The sequence below is a fragment of the Camponotus vicinus genome, unplaced genomic scaffold (genome assembly GCF_025532165.1).
Source record: "Camponotus vicinus isolate PSW18456_S1 unplaced genomic scaffold, iyCamVici1.0 SCAF_9, whole genome shotgun sequence".
Taxonomy (NCBI): Eukaryota; Metazoa; Arthropoda; class Insecta; order Hymenoptera; family Formicidae; genus Camponotus; species Camponotus vicinus.
Window position 1 is genome coordinate 17,736,110 of NW_028141981.1, and position 16,474 is coordinate 17,752,583.

The 16,474-nt window shown below is 44.4% G+C and overlaps 1 protein-coding gene across 8 annotated transcripts in view; it reads left to right on the forward strand.

Annotated features, from left to right (window-relative positions):
• The window catches only part of Hth (Meis homeobox homothorax), a 425,203-nt gene that overhangs the window by 265,296 nt on the left and 143,433 nt on the right, over positions 1 to 16,474 (forward strand). For 5 of the 8 annotated variants that reach the window (XR_014440459.1, XM_083108981.1, XM_083108986.1 and 2 more), the window contains one exon: positions 6,749 to 6,901. Coding sequence is in view for 7 of the 8 variants with exons in the window: in XM_083108981.1 (XP_082965107.1) it covers positions 6,749 to 6,901 (153 nt within the window). In the remaining variant the exon portion in view is untranslated. The remainder of the gene's footprint in view (positions 1 to 6,748; positions 6,902 to 16,474) is intronic. The other 3 variants (XM_083108987.1, XM_083108985.1, XM_083108982.1) reach the window with 1 other exon arrangement.

Below are 16,474 nucleotides of genomic sequence, written 5' to 3' on the forward strand. Positions count from 1 at the left end.
CTACGCTTCTCGCGGTATCCACGAAGCAGCATATTTGTCCCCTCCCGTCTCCTATTTTGATTAACATAATTGTGCGAGATGGTCCTATAGAAATGTCTAGATGTACAAATTTTAATTATATATTTTTGTTACTTATTTACAAATCTTATTTGTCGAAACTAAATTTAACAGATAAAATAAATGCAAGATATATTTTTAAAAAATTACACCATGCGAACGTAATGATAATATCTAAGTATTAATGTATCGTATCAAAATTCTTTTTCGCATATTCCGTAATTTTCGCGCGACAGTTTCATCTTTTGTTCTCCATTTGCCTATAAATTCTACGATTGTCTATTACTTACGATTTCCCATCTATCCATAAAAAAGCGTCCGCGGATTAATGCGAATGCCTAGAATCGCGGATACAAATCGGCGATTTATCACGTAGATTGTTATCGAGCGCCGCAGATCTCGCGAAACTGGTAGCCGGGACACGCTCGATGAATTCTAATGCGTCGTTTTCTCCATAGGTCTAATGCTTGTATAGTCGTTTCTTCGGCTACGTGTCGCGCGACTCCTGGTATATACGCGTAATTGATACAGCCATATATGCGGAGGCGCACGTATGATTTTCTCGGGGCGGCCGCATCGCGTCGCACTGTCCGATCGATCTGTATTCATAGGTCGTACGGCATAAAATACACTTGGCATGTCCATGAATCAGATAACTGTCACAGCTGCTCCACCGATGTCTCAATCAACCGCATTCGTTCTTTCGCTCTGCCGATCTGCTCGTTCGTTCGTTGACTCACTCGCTCGTATTTACTCCAGCGCATTCTTTATCCCTTTTATTTTCGATCTCTACCTCTCTCTCTGCCTTGCGCTTTATTTATCGTCATAATCCCGCGATACGCGTTAACTTCTCACCCACGGAGCTTTGGTGACTCGATCCGCGATTCGTGTTTCTCGTTTTGCACCTCGCGGCGGTTGCCGAAAAGAGGATGATGCCCGCCAGTAAAGAGAACGAGTTCGCAAACGGTTACGTTGAGACGCGGGAAATTCCGTTGCCGGCCGATGTTCGAGTTTCTTTTTTCGTCGGTGCCGTTTTTAACGAGTTTACACTTTGTTTCGTCAGATAAATCGGGGAAGTCTCGGCCGGCGTTCGTTGACAAATGACGCCGTGCGACGAAGAAACGATCGTTTCTATGAACATTTTCGTCGTTCGCGGTCCTTCGCGCGCCTCTGTGTAAACAATCGCGGAGGAATTAGAATCGGAGACCGTCCTCCTCTCTCTTGTTCCGCGAGTCTCCGGGCGACATTCCTGAGAAACTCCGAAACTCTATCATAACAATAATATCTCGAGCGAGCGGAACGAAAGGCGGCGATGCTTTTAGGGACCGAGAGCCGAACGAAGGAGAGGCCGACGTTCCATCCGTTAATCCGCATAGCTCCGACGTCTCTGGCGGCTTCTTCGTCCCTTCGTCTCATATTTGTCCCGGCTCGTAGCGATAGGCAGATATTTCGGTCTCTTCCCTCTTCATTCCGCGGCACGCCGATACGTTGTCGTGCGTCATTGGGATTACAGATTCGAGATCCAAGATCTTCCTCTCCTGTGAATCTGTTGCGTTATAAGCCTTAAATTCTTGACATTTTTTATCGATAATGAATACATCGCTTTTGTGACAATTAGCATTAATAAACGCGAAAGCTTATCATAATTTTCCAGAATAAAAACTGATTCTATCAATTTTATCGATTTCGATGGAAAAATATTGGATTGTCGAAACGTTCAAAATGATTCATTCATTTATTTTTTTTTATAGATAGAAGATACAATAACTAAAACTGAGGCAAAGTGAAAAAATGATAAGTGGATAAGATGAGAAAAAGAAACCTTGTCCTAGATTACTTGCCAATGTGCACGCGCAAACGCGGCACACTAAATTATACGCGTCGTGCGGCTCATTTGTAAGACAAACTTCCACAAAGTGCGCTTCTCACATCGACTACCTTCGCGAGATGCGACGATCTCCCTGCGCCGACTTTGAGAGAGCTCCTCATCGCGCCTCATCTCATCCACAATCGCCGATTAATCTCCCGGTTAAGCAGATTCTCGGATTAAACGGTGCTCGTATTACGCATCCCACAGATGCGTGGATACGCGCGCTTCGTGAAATCGACCGCGACGATCCTCTCGCGGCGGGCAACACCGGCGAGCCACATTTCATCGTCAAAAATAGTCTGGGAATCGTCGAGAGGAGAGACCCCTGTCCCCCTCGCGGTCGCCGGACGAGGCCGCCGCGAAGACTCTCGGATCAACACGAGCCAGAAGAGCGTGTTTTGGTGCAACGACCTTCCCCGCGATTCTCAGCCGCGCAAATCACAAGCCGAAAGCTCTTTGTCGCCGCCTCTTCTTTCTCGAGGGCGATCAATAATTCTCGCAATGATTATATCGTGACTCATAAAATTTCGCTTCGATATCGTCAAGCTCTCAATCGCGGAGTGCGTCTTCGTGACCGCGAAACGCGATACTCGAAGAGGCGTCTACGACGTCTCATCTTTTTCTGGATTTTTTCCCTCACCCTTTGCCCCATGACCCTTCTTATGTGGCAACAAATAAATATTTCGGTATCCGGTAACGTCTTCTATCTACCTACGCGCATATCGGAGAGTCTCGAGCTCGCATCTAAAGTCGTATGCGACCTAAAGTTCGAAGCGTATAGTTGGGAAGAAGCACTGATGAGGAAGGATGGAAAGAGGAGAAACGCAAACGAGAAGCCAAGAGAGATAGGGGGAGAGAAAGAGTGAGACGAGCGCGGTCCTCGCTTCGACGGGATGGGAATAAGGAGGAGTTTATTTTCGGCGGCCATATGCGCTGGTTATTTCGACAGTTTGCGCGGCCACCCTAAATAGAGGCTGCGGCCTCGTCTTCGAGGAAGATGTTCTTGGCTTGACGTTTTTTCCAACGTGATCAACGAGTCTATCGATTTCCCCGAAGATTCTAAACGTTTTCGAATCTACTGAATTATGTAATTCTATAATATACTTGCATATACGTACAGCATTATGAATGAATGAAAGGAGAAACGTAGAGGATGTTATACAAGTGGATATTCTCTAAATTTAAGATATCATACAGATCTCGGACCGATTTAGCAACGGCTATAAATTCAATCATGTGTATTTCATCTCTTTCTTTGAATTAATATTCCTAGCCTAAAACGGAAATCGCAATCGATTAATTATTACCATCGTTAGTGCGATGTACGTCTAGCAAAGTTGTATTTTCTGATTTTGAGAATGGCGCGCGCGATAGATCTGGCTCACTCGAAATAGATTATCGCCGACGTATGCAAGACTTCGCCCATTCTCCATTCGCTAAGTATAGCTGCGACAGGTCGAAATAAAGGAAGAAAGAAACCGGACGCGTCGTTTCGGGGACTCGCGCGTTGGTCGGAAACGTTGTTGAACGGAATCGGAAGAGCCAGCGAGTTAGAGGGAGAAAGGGAGAAAGAGAGAGCAGACGCGGAGACGACGCATAAACGTATAATTGGCCGCACTTAAATCTCTATAACGCGGCAGTAAAAATGCGCGGTACGCCGCGTAAATCAACACGCGGACGATATGGCTTCTACCCCCGTCGCCGCCGCCGCCGTCGACGTTCGTCGCGCCTGTTTCGCCGCCGAGAGCGTCCTCGTAAACGCGTTGTATAGCACGCGCGAGAGTACACGTGTGAATGAACGCACTCGTGCTACGCACGAGCATATGTGTACCCATCGCTAGAGTTCTGGACTACCGTTCTGTATCACGCATCGGTCGTAGAATATACTCGCTCGTCGATATATGTGATCGTCGTGTGCGAGATGCGTAGGTGGTCTTGTGCTATCAATTTCTACGGTGAGGATGTAAATGATATATATAGGTACGAATAACTATATTTATCGATTACTGTCTATGATAATAGTAGAGATATAACTTCGCATTGCAACGTAATAATCAGAGTTTACCGAGGATATTGAAAATATACTAGGAAAATATATTTTTTTTTATTTTTTAAATACAGCAAAAGTATTTTGAGTAAGAATATTGTTGAATTTCATATACACAAAGCTCATATTTTTGTCTCGTGTCAGAACATTCAGCGTGGGTCGCCAATCGCGATTCTGATCCCATGACGCGCGTTCGATTGCGACGACAAGGAACGACATTACATTATCGATGACAGCTTATGTGGGCGGATGATCGCGCGTGAAATACCAGTGCAGCTGGATTACATATGTGCATCAACGTATCTAAAGCCAGCTATCTCTAAAGTTAAATAAGATTTTAACGACCTGTCAAGGGAAACCGTGTCATACATATCGAATGAATTATTGCACTCATAATATAATATTTTTCCAATGCGGCCTCGCAGATATTTTTCTTACGCGCTAGCAATAAATTATTACGTTTCCAGGTGTGTTCTAGAACTTGTTTCAATTACAATTCTTCTGTACGATTTACAATTTTTCCGCTTCCAAGATAGAAATCGGTAGACTGTATTTAGATAATGGTGCTCGCCATTACGAAATTGAATTAATCGCGCAAGAAGTTATTGCGCGATTAAAAAGAATTCGGTCCGAGTCGGCGAGCACGATGAACGATACTCCGACGAAGGAAACCATTTTCTTTCTCCGGGACACCGATAGGTCGCCGTCGTACAGAACCGCACGGCACAGCACGGTACGACCGGTACGCTACATTAACCCGATTCAGCGAGTAAATTAACTGCAATCAGAGGGACGTTCCCGTTAGCCATTCCGTTATTCCGCTAGCCACCCGCCGTTCGTTCTATGAGCTCGCAGGCCGCCCTATTCGACTTTGCGGGCGCGCCATTAACGGGCTTCTGAGCCGAAGAGAGGGTGGACATCTAACGTCGTTTTTGTCGTATGCGCAACGACCGCCGCCAATGGCTCCGGATGGAAAACAGGTTTGGTCAACGAGGAAAAAAATGACCATCGGAATCACCGACCCACGTGAAACTAATCGAACGAATCCATAACGCTGACGTAGTTTTGCTATCTTAACGTCTTTGAATTTGTCCGCTTATATTTTCAGCGTATCGTAAATGTATCCGATATCCTGCGGACCAGGTTATGCGTTTTCTACTTGATTCTTCATGATTGCAAATTAGAGTTACAGATAAAAGTTTTTTTTTTTTCGAGTAAAATTGCATTTTTTAAAATTTGTCCGGATCAACGGAACGAATCGCGTCGCGATACGATGAATGCCCATCAAGCTAGGTCGCAGATCCGAGGCCTCTTCTCGTTTTCTCTCCTCCGAAGCGATTCAGGAAAGCGGTATCCGCGAGAATACGTCGTATGCGGCACCGATTTCCATCGATCTCCCGTCGTTCCGGTCCGTCCGCTCCTACGACGGACAAATTTTTCGTTCTGCCTGCCTGCCGTCGCCCATCCCTCGCCCGACGACGGTTCGCTCGACGAATTCAAAGTTAATCTCGGGCACGAGACCGTTCTTTGGCGAGCGAGAGGGGTGGGTCGACGGCGCTCCCGGGCGACCTGTCATCGTGAACCCCCTGGGAGCGCCGGGCTCACCCTGATCTCTCTGTTACGATAGAACCTTGGGAACCGGGGCCTTGGGCACCACGATAAGGCTCGGTCATTTATAATCCGCTGGCGTAAGTAGCCCTCCTTTCTGGCTGATTGCGAGGAGAAGGAATAAAGGGAACCTCGAACTTCCGGCGCCCAGGCTCGTCCGGGAGATTGATTCTCCGGGACATCACGGGAATTCCAACGAAATTGCATTTTATTCCATAATCGCCATCTACTAACCCCACGTCACAACGGTAACGATCATGCCCGTAATATCATCACAACCGCGTAACCTGTAATATTGCGTCTTGCCAGATGAAAACTTACGATTGATGTGAGATATCTCCCTTTTTGCAATAAGAATTTAGATTATATATAAGTACACATTATATGAAATAGTAATTTATTAAATATATATTGCAATATGTATGTGTGTGTAGTACATTTTATATAATAGATGAAAAAATATATAAGCAACTTTGCACAGCGTATAGTAACGAGTAACTCGAAATACGATCAATAATATGAAAAAATGACATTAGCTACCGGCCTACATAACCAAAAGCGTCTTAATATCTCTCATTACTGCCCTGCTTCTCGAGTCCCCAGTGACTGTGCAATTAAAAAGCTAAGATTGATAAATGACGGGGAATTAATGCACGCGGGGTGATGGCGAAGTGGGGTGGAAAGGAGGCAGGGGTACGCGGTTGAGCCGAGAACGGAGCGTGTGTACGGGGTCCGCCGGGTCGAAGGGGGCTGGGTGATTGCGGGTGGCTTAATGGTGTTTGTATGCATGGGAACCAGCCCTAGGGTCGAGGTAGTTATCGCCCACCAGGGTATGGACCGAAAATCGGAGCGCGGTTTAAACGCGTCGGAAATCCTGCTTCGACGTGCGAGGCATCTCGCGATTTAATCGAAATCGATTTCTCTTACTTTATTCACCGAATTTTTTAGACGAACAATTAACTAATCTAAGCTAATATTTCATCTTAGCATATTTCGTTGACAATTAATTGACATTTTTCATTTCAAATGATTTCAAAAAATCGTCTTCCATATATCTGTTTTCATTAAGAAAAGATGTAAAAGAGAAAAAATTAAATTTTTTTTGCAGTGAATTCGGACTGATTACCGAGGCGGCACGTGGTGACCTTGGCTCTCTTCTTACTGTTGCAGGTGACGCGAGTAACGCGAGTATCGGTAGCGGGGAGGGTACGGGGGAGGAAGACGACGATTCGACGGGCAAGAAAAACCAAAAGAAACGGGGTATCTTTCCCAAAGTCGCGACGAACATCCTCAGGGCGTGGCTCTTTCAACATCTCACGGTAAGTACCTTCTTCCTCATATAGCGCATTGAGAATGTTTCCTGTTTTCAAAAGCGATTCAGCCTTGCGATATCTCCGTCAAAATAATGGATTGTCATTCGTCAACTTTATCTATATCATTTTGTGCATATTTTACTCATAATCGCGAATATGAAGGAAAAACTGTGTCGCTGACATATATATTTCTGGTTATTCAAACTGTTAATAGCTTTTCGCCATTATTGATGAAATGTAAAGACTTAGTTTTAATATAAAAAATACGTGCAATTAATTTTTTTAATGATATATTTATATTTTGACGAATCAATCCTATCCGGATTTCTTATTGAGATTTCGAAGAAAAAGAATTCCACATCTCTTGACACGTGTCAATGTCAATCCGCGGGCAATTATCGAAAAAAGCACACTCCGTCAAACAAAAGGAGAATTAAAAACAAGAGGAAGAGAGAGAGATAGAGAGAGAAAGCGAGATAGAGAAACGACAGGAGGCTAATCTCGTAATACCGAGATAAGGAATGATCCGTAGTACGTTGGTAGTAGTGGTAGCTCTCGATTCTACCGGGGCCCCGAGTATCTAATGATTCACGGGTAATCTGAGCCGCAAAAAGCGCAACGCGATTAAGGGGGAGAATGCCAGCCGAACCCCCGGCGTCGACGGCGGTCGCCGCAGTTGCGTAACGTTGCGCGGCTATTTCAAGCAATACATTGTCCCTCGCTATATGTACAAGTTTCTCTATCTTTATCTCTCTCTATCTCGCTTGTTCTCCCGTACTTTGGACACCCCATAGATTTCGGGTGTGATCAGGTTACCTTGCGAGAGCGGTAATCATATTGCAGCTCGGTTAATGCCATTACCGCACTGGGGGGGTTGGCAGCCACCCTCGAAACCACCCTGCAGCCACCTACCGTCCTCCCCTCTCCTCACCTACCGTTCCACCGTCTCCTCTTCTCCTCGCTTCCCTGTACCGTATCGCGGCTTCAGCAACCCCCGAACAATGTGTATTGGATATGACGTCAGGGATAGTGGGTTCATGGTTTAATGCATATACGTTGTTTGCGCGATGACGATACCGCGCTCGCTCGTAGAAAGACGTGTCCGTAGTCGACGCTTCTCTTGCCTCTTGGTTAATCGCGTCGTCGAAAGCTCTCGCGGATATTAACGACCTTCTCTCTCTCTCTCATACACGATACCCAAGTTAAAAGGATTTTAGTGTAAACCGACGATGGCATCGGGACCCGTCCCCCGACGACTGAGTTTCGATGTCTGTCGATTCGTTCAAAGTTTATTTCGATGTACATCCGGGAGAACGGAGAGAGTTTCGATCGATATGCACGCGCTAATCCCCTGTGTGTCTTGCGTTTTCATTAAATCTTATACGCATCTATCAGGACAACGCGCTTTCGTTTTAACATCACTTTTATTTAACGCGTTCTAAATAATATATTTATTAAAATATAATTTCAAGCTGTATTTATCTTAATTATAAAATTTTGATGATGTATGCGATTAAAATTTGCGGATTTTAAAATACAACTAAAAGAAAGAATACGAATTCCCTTCGTTTTTCTTAGGTTTGAAGTTCATCGGATTGCAAAAAGATAAAAATGTGTTTGCTGTAATGACGAAAAAAACGTCAAATTTAAGCATCAGAACTCGTCCGCGAGCGATTATACGGTGCCATCCGCCAGAAATTGCGGAGGTTTTTCGCGACAGTCGTCTCGGGGAGGGCCGCATTCGTCTCGGCGTTATTACGAGCGATTAAGCGACTATACCGCGACCCGGAATTCATTCGGTGGACTGGATACATATTACACCTTGAAAGAGTAACTGGCGCGAGCCGGCCATGTATTTACTCAAGTGCCAAGGTCTTTAAGCGCCTCTCCCCGACATTTTGTCTTTTTTCGCCCAACGAATTACGATCTTACTACGTTTCTTCGCACGTTTAATGTCCTAATTTCCTGTTTTCTCCGTAAAGACGATGCGCGCAATCTTGAAGGATCGATGACCGCGATTTTGTCGCGAACTCAAATGTCGCGATTCAACGCAGTACAATTCGATAACCAACGAAATGTTATATAATACGATTCCCCAAAATTCCTTGAGGATGCTTAGTAAATTGAAGGGAGTCGAAATGGTATTCGCCATAAATTCATTGTGTCTAATATGCGAATGTGCCGATCGTCGCTCATATCGGTTTCGTGTCGTATAGAAGCATTGCCGTCGAGAATTCCAGATCGTGTTCAACCATCTAGCGTCGTTTAAGCTAGCTGGTTAAACATTCGGAATCGCGCGACGTCTCGCGCCAAGGAATTTGTTGGGGCGCGCCAATGGTCTGTCCCGTTTCCTAGCAGCTTGCTAGTCCGCATTGACACGGTAGACGGGAAGCAGCCGAGCGCACCGCGGCACGGTTGAATAGACATAGTTTATGTATGTATACACATAGTTTAGATATAGATAAAGAGAGATCGACAGAGGGAAATAAGTAACGTTCTATGGAAAAGCGAATACCGGCCGCGAGCATTGCATTAAAATGTATAAAGCGAAAAAAGATATGGCGAGGAGAGAATGAAGGAGGTAAATACATTGCGAGGAATAAAATTGCGAAGGAAATTGAATGTATTAATACATACACACATATACAGAGAAAAAAGATGGGGAAGAGAAAATAAAAATTTATAATTTTTACGGTGTAATATAATAATTCGCAATATAATTTCGGTGCTAGAATTAACATAGAGACATAAATATTGCAAAGTAAGTACAGAGGAATAGAATGGCAATGTAGAGAGCAATGCCTCGCCTATTCAATGCATACTTTGATATGAATTGGAGATTCGAGAGGAATGTTTAAGTGCGGCATTTATTATATTACATTGTAAGGCGCGGTTCTGAAAAAAATTATATTGTTGACTGAATGATCTCGATTTGGATTATTCGCAACTTCGAAGGAACTATTAATATTATTGCTTAATTTTTTCCATGGATACCATGTATTTTCTTATCTGTATATTTATACGAGCGTGTCAATTAATCAACTTATCGTTAGATTAGATAATCCACCAGAAAGTACGGTTCGCGATTAAACTAAAAAGATCATGCACAAGTGTTCGCGCTCTTGTAAGTCTGTCTTGAATCATAATTTAAATGGATTGGTCCCGATAAGAGATATGAAAAATCAAATAGTGATTCTTATATCGATATCGTAAGATACTTTTGAGAGAGAGAATAGTATTCGTTATAATCAGTAAAGTGAATAAAAACAGACAAGAAAAAAAGAGAGAATTATTTCGCTGAAATAATCGATATATTGCACAAAACGAACTTCGTGTATATGGTAGCGGAGTGCAACTGGAGATTAATGGAATTTCCTAAAAGCAAGTTTATGTATTCGTTGGCGCAGATCCCCGCACAGGCTCGCATGTTTTGCCACGTTACGCTGACTCGGCGATATTTTCGAAAATCGCGACGCTTGCCAATGCCCGATAAAAGTTTTGTACGGCACGAACGTCCGGCGTGGCTCCGCCGCCGTCTTCTTTTTTTCAGCGAATTGTTTATCGCCGCGTATGAATAATGTAATAGAAGTTAAGTGCATCGAGTCTCCTGGGAGGAAGTCGATGGTGATCCCACTCTCACTATAAGTACCGTTTCATGCGTTCGCGGAGAGGCGCGGATCTCTCTTCCGTCCTTCTCTCATTCAGTAGTGTCGATTCTCTCTCTCTCTCTTTCTCGCTCTCTCCGGTTGTCATTTTGAAAGCCGTCCTCCCTCGCTGTCAGTCCGACCGTACGTACGTCCGTACAACCGGCGCACCAACCAACTCGGCGACCCTCCCCAAGTTTAATTAGACGGAAGAGAAGCATACATCATGGTCGACTCCGTGTCCCGACCTTCCCCGAACGGCGGAGTTGGGCTTTCCAGAATTGTGGATACCGACCTAGTACTTCCCTTCTCGTCATTCTTTCTCCTTCGGACGATATTATATGGTATATCCATAAAAGCTCATTCTATTGTTTCCAAAAAGAATCGGTATTTTTGCTATCAGATTTTAGAATTTAAAAAAATTACGCACATAAATACACATGCTCCATGGTTTGTTTAATTTCTTAATGCATTTAATATTTAATAAAATATTGCGAAAAAGGCTTTAATATTATTTTGATAGAATGCATTGAATGAGAATGCATTGAATGAATATAATATCAATTTAATTTCTCTAATGTTTTGTTTAATATCTCATTGCATTTGATATTTAATAAAATATTACGAAAAAGATTTTAATATTATTTTAATATAATTAATTAACTGTAAAAAATAATCATATTTCCTGAGGTTCAATCTTTCAGTAAAAATTTTTTGTGAATTTTATTATTTTCTTCCTTCTTCCTCAATTGAAAATGGGATTATATATCGATTTTTAAATATCATTACACGCTAAATTCCTCACCAATATTGTTAGTTAGTAGACGTATAGACGTTTTAGGTAGGTTGGAGAATGCGATAGAAGAGAGAAATAAAATTGAAGATGGAGTTCACATATATAATCCATTTTAATTTACTGGAAAGTCATATCCGTCTAGTTTGCAGTTTTCTGCGACTTTGCTTCTTCTTCCGCTTCGTCGTTCCTTTCGTTCTTCAATTTTCTACTACCACTTTATCCCATTGCTTTACCGTCCCTGCTGTCACTTCCACTATCCTTTCGCTTCTCGGCCATAGCTTCGTCCTGATACAAACTGTAGTCTTCTTATATCAATGGAAACATTCTATGAAATTACATTTGCCAGCTCTACACTTTATGGCACTTTATTTCACGTATTGGATGCTGTTCGCAATCGTTTTCCGTAAGTAAGAATTTGTTATATGTGTAAGAAATTGAAATTGTAGCAATGAATCTGATTAAATTTAAAATATGTTTGCATTCGACAATTATATGTCACTGCTATAATAAAAAATGATTTAAATTTTCATGAAAGGATATTTATTAAATTATATAGAATAGAATATGAAATTTGCGATAGAAAATATACTTGTGCAGAAACTGATAGCAATAGCAGTCATTACGACACACTATAATAATATTAAATATATAAAACATTAAATTTTAAAATCGCGAGAAATTATGAGAGTGCGAATATAAATTGTAAAGCTATATATCTGGCGTACAAGAGCAGATACATTGTCTCTGCAATTTCTACATTGTCGTAATGGGAGAGCGAGGTGCAGTCGAGGCAATCAATAAGCTATCTAAGATACGTAAGGCCGGCATGCTGCAAACCGCAAACCAGTAATATCATTACCTGCATGTGGTAGAGTCCTAGAGACCGAAACGTTAACGTCTTTCCATCGAGATCGATAATGAAACGCGCTTCATTTGCCGCTCGTGCGCCGCTATAGCAATATATCTTGATACGATCTTTAATTCATCCGTTTCGCCATCAAGGTATGATGCAACACAGGATGTCTAATACTTTATGGCGCGATAAAAGCCAACAGGTAGCTTGTTCAGATCTTATTTCTATGTTTGTCTATTCAAAAAAGAAAGCCGATACATTGCGCTAATATAAATTATTTTCGATAGATAAAACACTCGATATGTTTCTCGTGCGTCCATTGAATGTTATAAATGTTACACATATTCCGTTCTAGAATATCATATTCTGTTAAAAGAATGTGACGGTCGTAATGCATATTGGATATTGGGATTATTGGGTATGTACAACTGTAGAAAAATAAGATCACGACTGAGCGCCACTGCCGACAGTAGTCTCCGGCGTGTCGGTTTTCGCGAAACGGCAGCCGCAAAAGACGCGGGACTGCCTTCACCCCGGATATCTTAAACAATTTGCATAGACAATCATAGCGGCAGTTTTTTCGGCCGTAAAGGGGCTCTCTCTCCGGCACTCAACTTGACTATGGCACGACCCGTCGGCTGTGCCCGCGCAGCCGCCCCCTCCGGTACTAGCGGAGCGTTTTATGCCGCCATAACCGTAGCGCGGTATGGCCCACTTAGATCTGCTATCTCGATCCCGCCGTGGTGCCGCTGCGTACCAGCTGACATCTATTGTCCCCTTGGCACCCCTGGACCGGCCATTATCCACCTGCTTCCGGTAACGTTCGCTCGTCCTTGACGTGTCGTGGGTCAAGGTCCACGAAGTCCAGCCCGTTCGCCGTCGCCTTTTGCATCCGCTCCGCTTCGCGATACTCGCCGCAAACGCGCGACGGACAATTCTTTCGCGACGCGGAAACCGGCTCCCGTAGGCGACACGACACGCCCGTTGTCACCCTATCGGCACCGAAGAACGTGGAGGAGACGTTTGCATACATCGACCGGCAGTTTTCCGCTCGAACAAATCCTCGAGCCTTCGTTTCTTCCTTGCCTCGGGAAGTCAATGCTTGCCCCGGTATCCCCTTGTATCGTTCGTCTCCCTCTCCAGAGACGTCTTTTATTCCGTCTGCATTCCTTAATCTTACGACCTGCCTACAGAAGGATTCTCACGCTCGACGATGTCGCCAATGCGATGTGTAGCAGGATTCGCGTGTCTATGCGAAATTAATTTCTTAAATTTATTATTATATCAAGATGTATACAAAAATCACAAGTAATACAAGTGCAAATTAAAATTACTAACTTTAAATTAATCAAAAAAATATATGAATTAAAGAAATAATATTTCTATTACATTTTAATGAGAATATTCAAAACGAAAGTATGAAATTCACTTGAAAGTTGTAAAAATATTCAAATTCGATATAATGTTGTTTAATGTTTTTGAAACTAATCAAACGAACGGTATCAATACTATGCACTTATCTCTCTTTTAGTTAGGAGGAAACGTTGCGAAGGTGGCGGAAAGGTCAAGCCAGACGACGTAATTTCCTTTCTTTGATACTCGGACAGCTCGAAGCGACATTTCTGCATCCTCTCGCTCGTCCTTCGGTCCTCCTATTCTTCTCCGGGTCTCTTCCTCTTCCTCGCCCCTCTCCATCCGTGAACTTACAACCTTCAACCTCTGCCGCTCGGCCGCGGGGCACGGCAACCCCTTCTGCCCTTTACAGTTCTGCTTTGCTTACTGGCGCCGCCTCGCTTCGCATTTGAATATAATACTTGGCTCTTGTCGGGCTCGCGCGCACCGCTAACCGAGGCGAACTGTAATTATGTTGATGCGCGGCCATTGTTGCGTCCGTTCTGGACGTCGAGCTGAATGCCGAAACTCCTTCTTTCCCACTTCGGCGCGCTCTCTGCTCTCGCCCACTCGCGTCGTTCGCGAGATTACGAACGAAACCGCAACGGATGCGCCTCCGCTCGACTTCACGACGCTTCGTCCCGCCGAAGCCACCCAAGCGACTTGATGAAGTTTCGCGATGAAGTCTTGATGGCGCGAAGAAGACACCGTGGGTGGTTGGAAAACAGTCGTGCGCGTATTTACGCGGTTATAAAAATGCATTTCATTTAAAGTCGCTAGCTGGAGGGGAAAATTGAGATCGCGAATTTCCCGAGATTCGATTGACTGCAAAAAAAGGGGAAAAATAACGGTTAAAAAGAAAATTAAAAAAAAGTCTCTTGAGTATCAGAAAGATAATTGCAAAAACTGCAAGCAGGGACTTTCGCTAGCATCGCCACCAGCAGCGCGTTGCTTCTCGCGCGACGATGCTACGTCGAGCTGTACTCTCATCTCTACGTAAGGGGGGAAAGGGGAGGGTGGTGCGCGGAACTGGGATTAGACTGTCGCCCCGCGACAGCGTAAGCCCCTATTTTTGCGAAATTTATCGCCGTTAATCCCTCACCTCCCCCTCCCCTTCCTCCCTCCGCGCCTCTCCATCCCGTTCCTTCGTTGTTCTCTCATCGTGCTCTCCGCTTTTTTCCTCTCTTCCTCCCTTGTCGATATGAAAAATAATAAAATAGCTCGTCTTTATACACCCCGGCGAGCTCGCTGCTCTCTCTATTTTTCTCTCTTTCTCTCGTACGATCCTCCAGGCCAGAAGCGTACCTACCTACTCGTCGGCGAATAATCCTGCCTGGATTTAAAACATTCGTATCTTGAATATGCATTCATAGGTTTAAACCGAGGGCCGGTACGCGTAGATCCCGTCGTTGAGCGGACAGAGAAAGGGGAGAGAAAGTCGTGCTCTCGTGTACGTAGTCGTGTCACATATTCATACACGTATGCGTATATGCACGTACACTTATCTATCTGTGTTTGCGACAGCGGGCACGGCACTGAGCCTGGTATTAACTCGGTTACTCATTAGCCTTTCTGGTTCTACTTGTCGCTCGACGTAATCTCACGTCTGTCCCAGCCGGCCGTGTAGGCTTAACTTTGATGCAGCGACATCGCTAATGCTCGGTTGTCTTTTTGGACCCCGGGACTGATTTCGCAGTCCGGCGCTATCAGTCATCCGGGCCATTTATTTCTCTTCTCTCTCGGATCGCATAGTCATTTCTTCTAGTTAAAGATAACTTTATTGCATTTGTGGCATAATATATATACTTTTCTCGAGAATGAATTTTTTATACAAGTACAGTACGAGCTGCGATGCTGCTGCAACGTTGATTAATCTAATCATAAGTATGTATTTAGCACGGTGGAGAGTGGATTAAGCGTGCCCGTTTATTAACGATCTTCCGCGTCGTTGCACACGAAGTAAGGCGTGTACACGCAATGTAACGCCGATTTTCTCGCGCTTCAGGCGTCGATCATCAGGGCAGTCTTGACGAAAACGTGTACCTTTCGATCGTACAAGCGCCTATTATTGTCAGCTATCATGATACACGATCGATGTCGCGATACCCCATCATCATTACTCAACTACGTCCGGTAAGACCTTCTTTGGATAATCGCTTAACCGTCCGCAATTATCGCAACTTCGAAAGCGCTGGGGTCGGCGGACGTCCCAGGAGGCACTGTAGCGGATTTATGGCGTGCTTCCACGTTGTTCTCCGGGCATCGAGACGTGGCGAAGACCAAGGACAAAACGCTGCTCTCGCTTTCTCTCTCTCTCTCTCTTACGCGGATCCGCGCGTCGACGTTAATGATCGTTCCGCGAACGCCAATCCCATTAAGGTGCGTTACCCGCGATTCCCCCAGTAGACCTCTAAATTCCTTCTAAGAGTCTAGGTAACGCTTCCAGGGTATAAAGATGAGAAACGGAGGTATACGAAGAGAAGGTATCGGGCTTGGAAATCTCGCGATCCGTTTGTGAGTGTGCGCGAATGTTGGACGAGAGTGGAGGATATCGGTGGCACCCCATTAAGGAGAGTGCTGGACATCCAGCCGTAGAACGCGGTTCTAGAGACCCTATCGAATGGCTATAGCGGGTCGGAATAGCGATCGGGCGTATGCGTGCGTAGGTTGCGTATCGAATCGTACCTGCGCTCGCGGCGTGTAGCAGGCCAAAGTGGCATCAATATTTGATGCGCCTTCGTACACTTCGATTGTGTTTATCCTCCCCTCTCTGTTCCTCACTGGGTCTTATCTTTCTCTGTACCACGTACATCCCGGGGTCAGACCGAGAGATGATGATTGTGAACGACCGACGGATTATATTATTCACGATACATTAAGCACTTTCTCGGTGG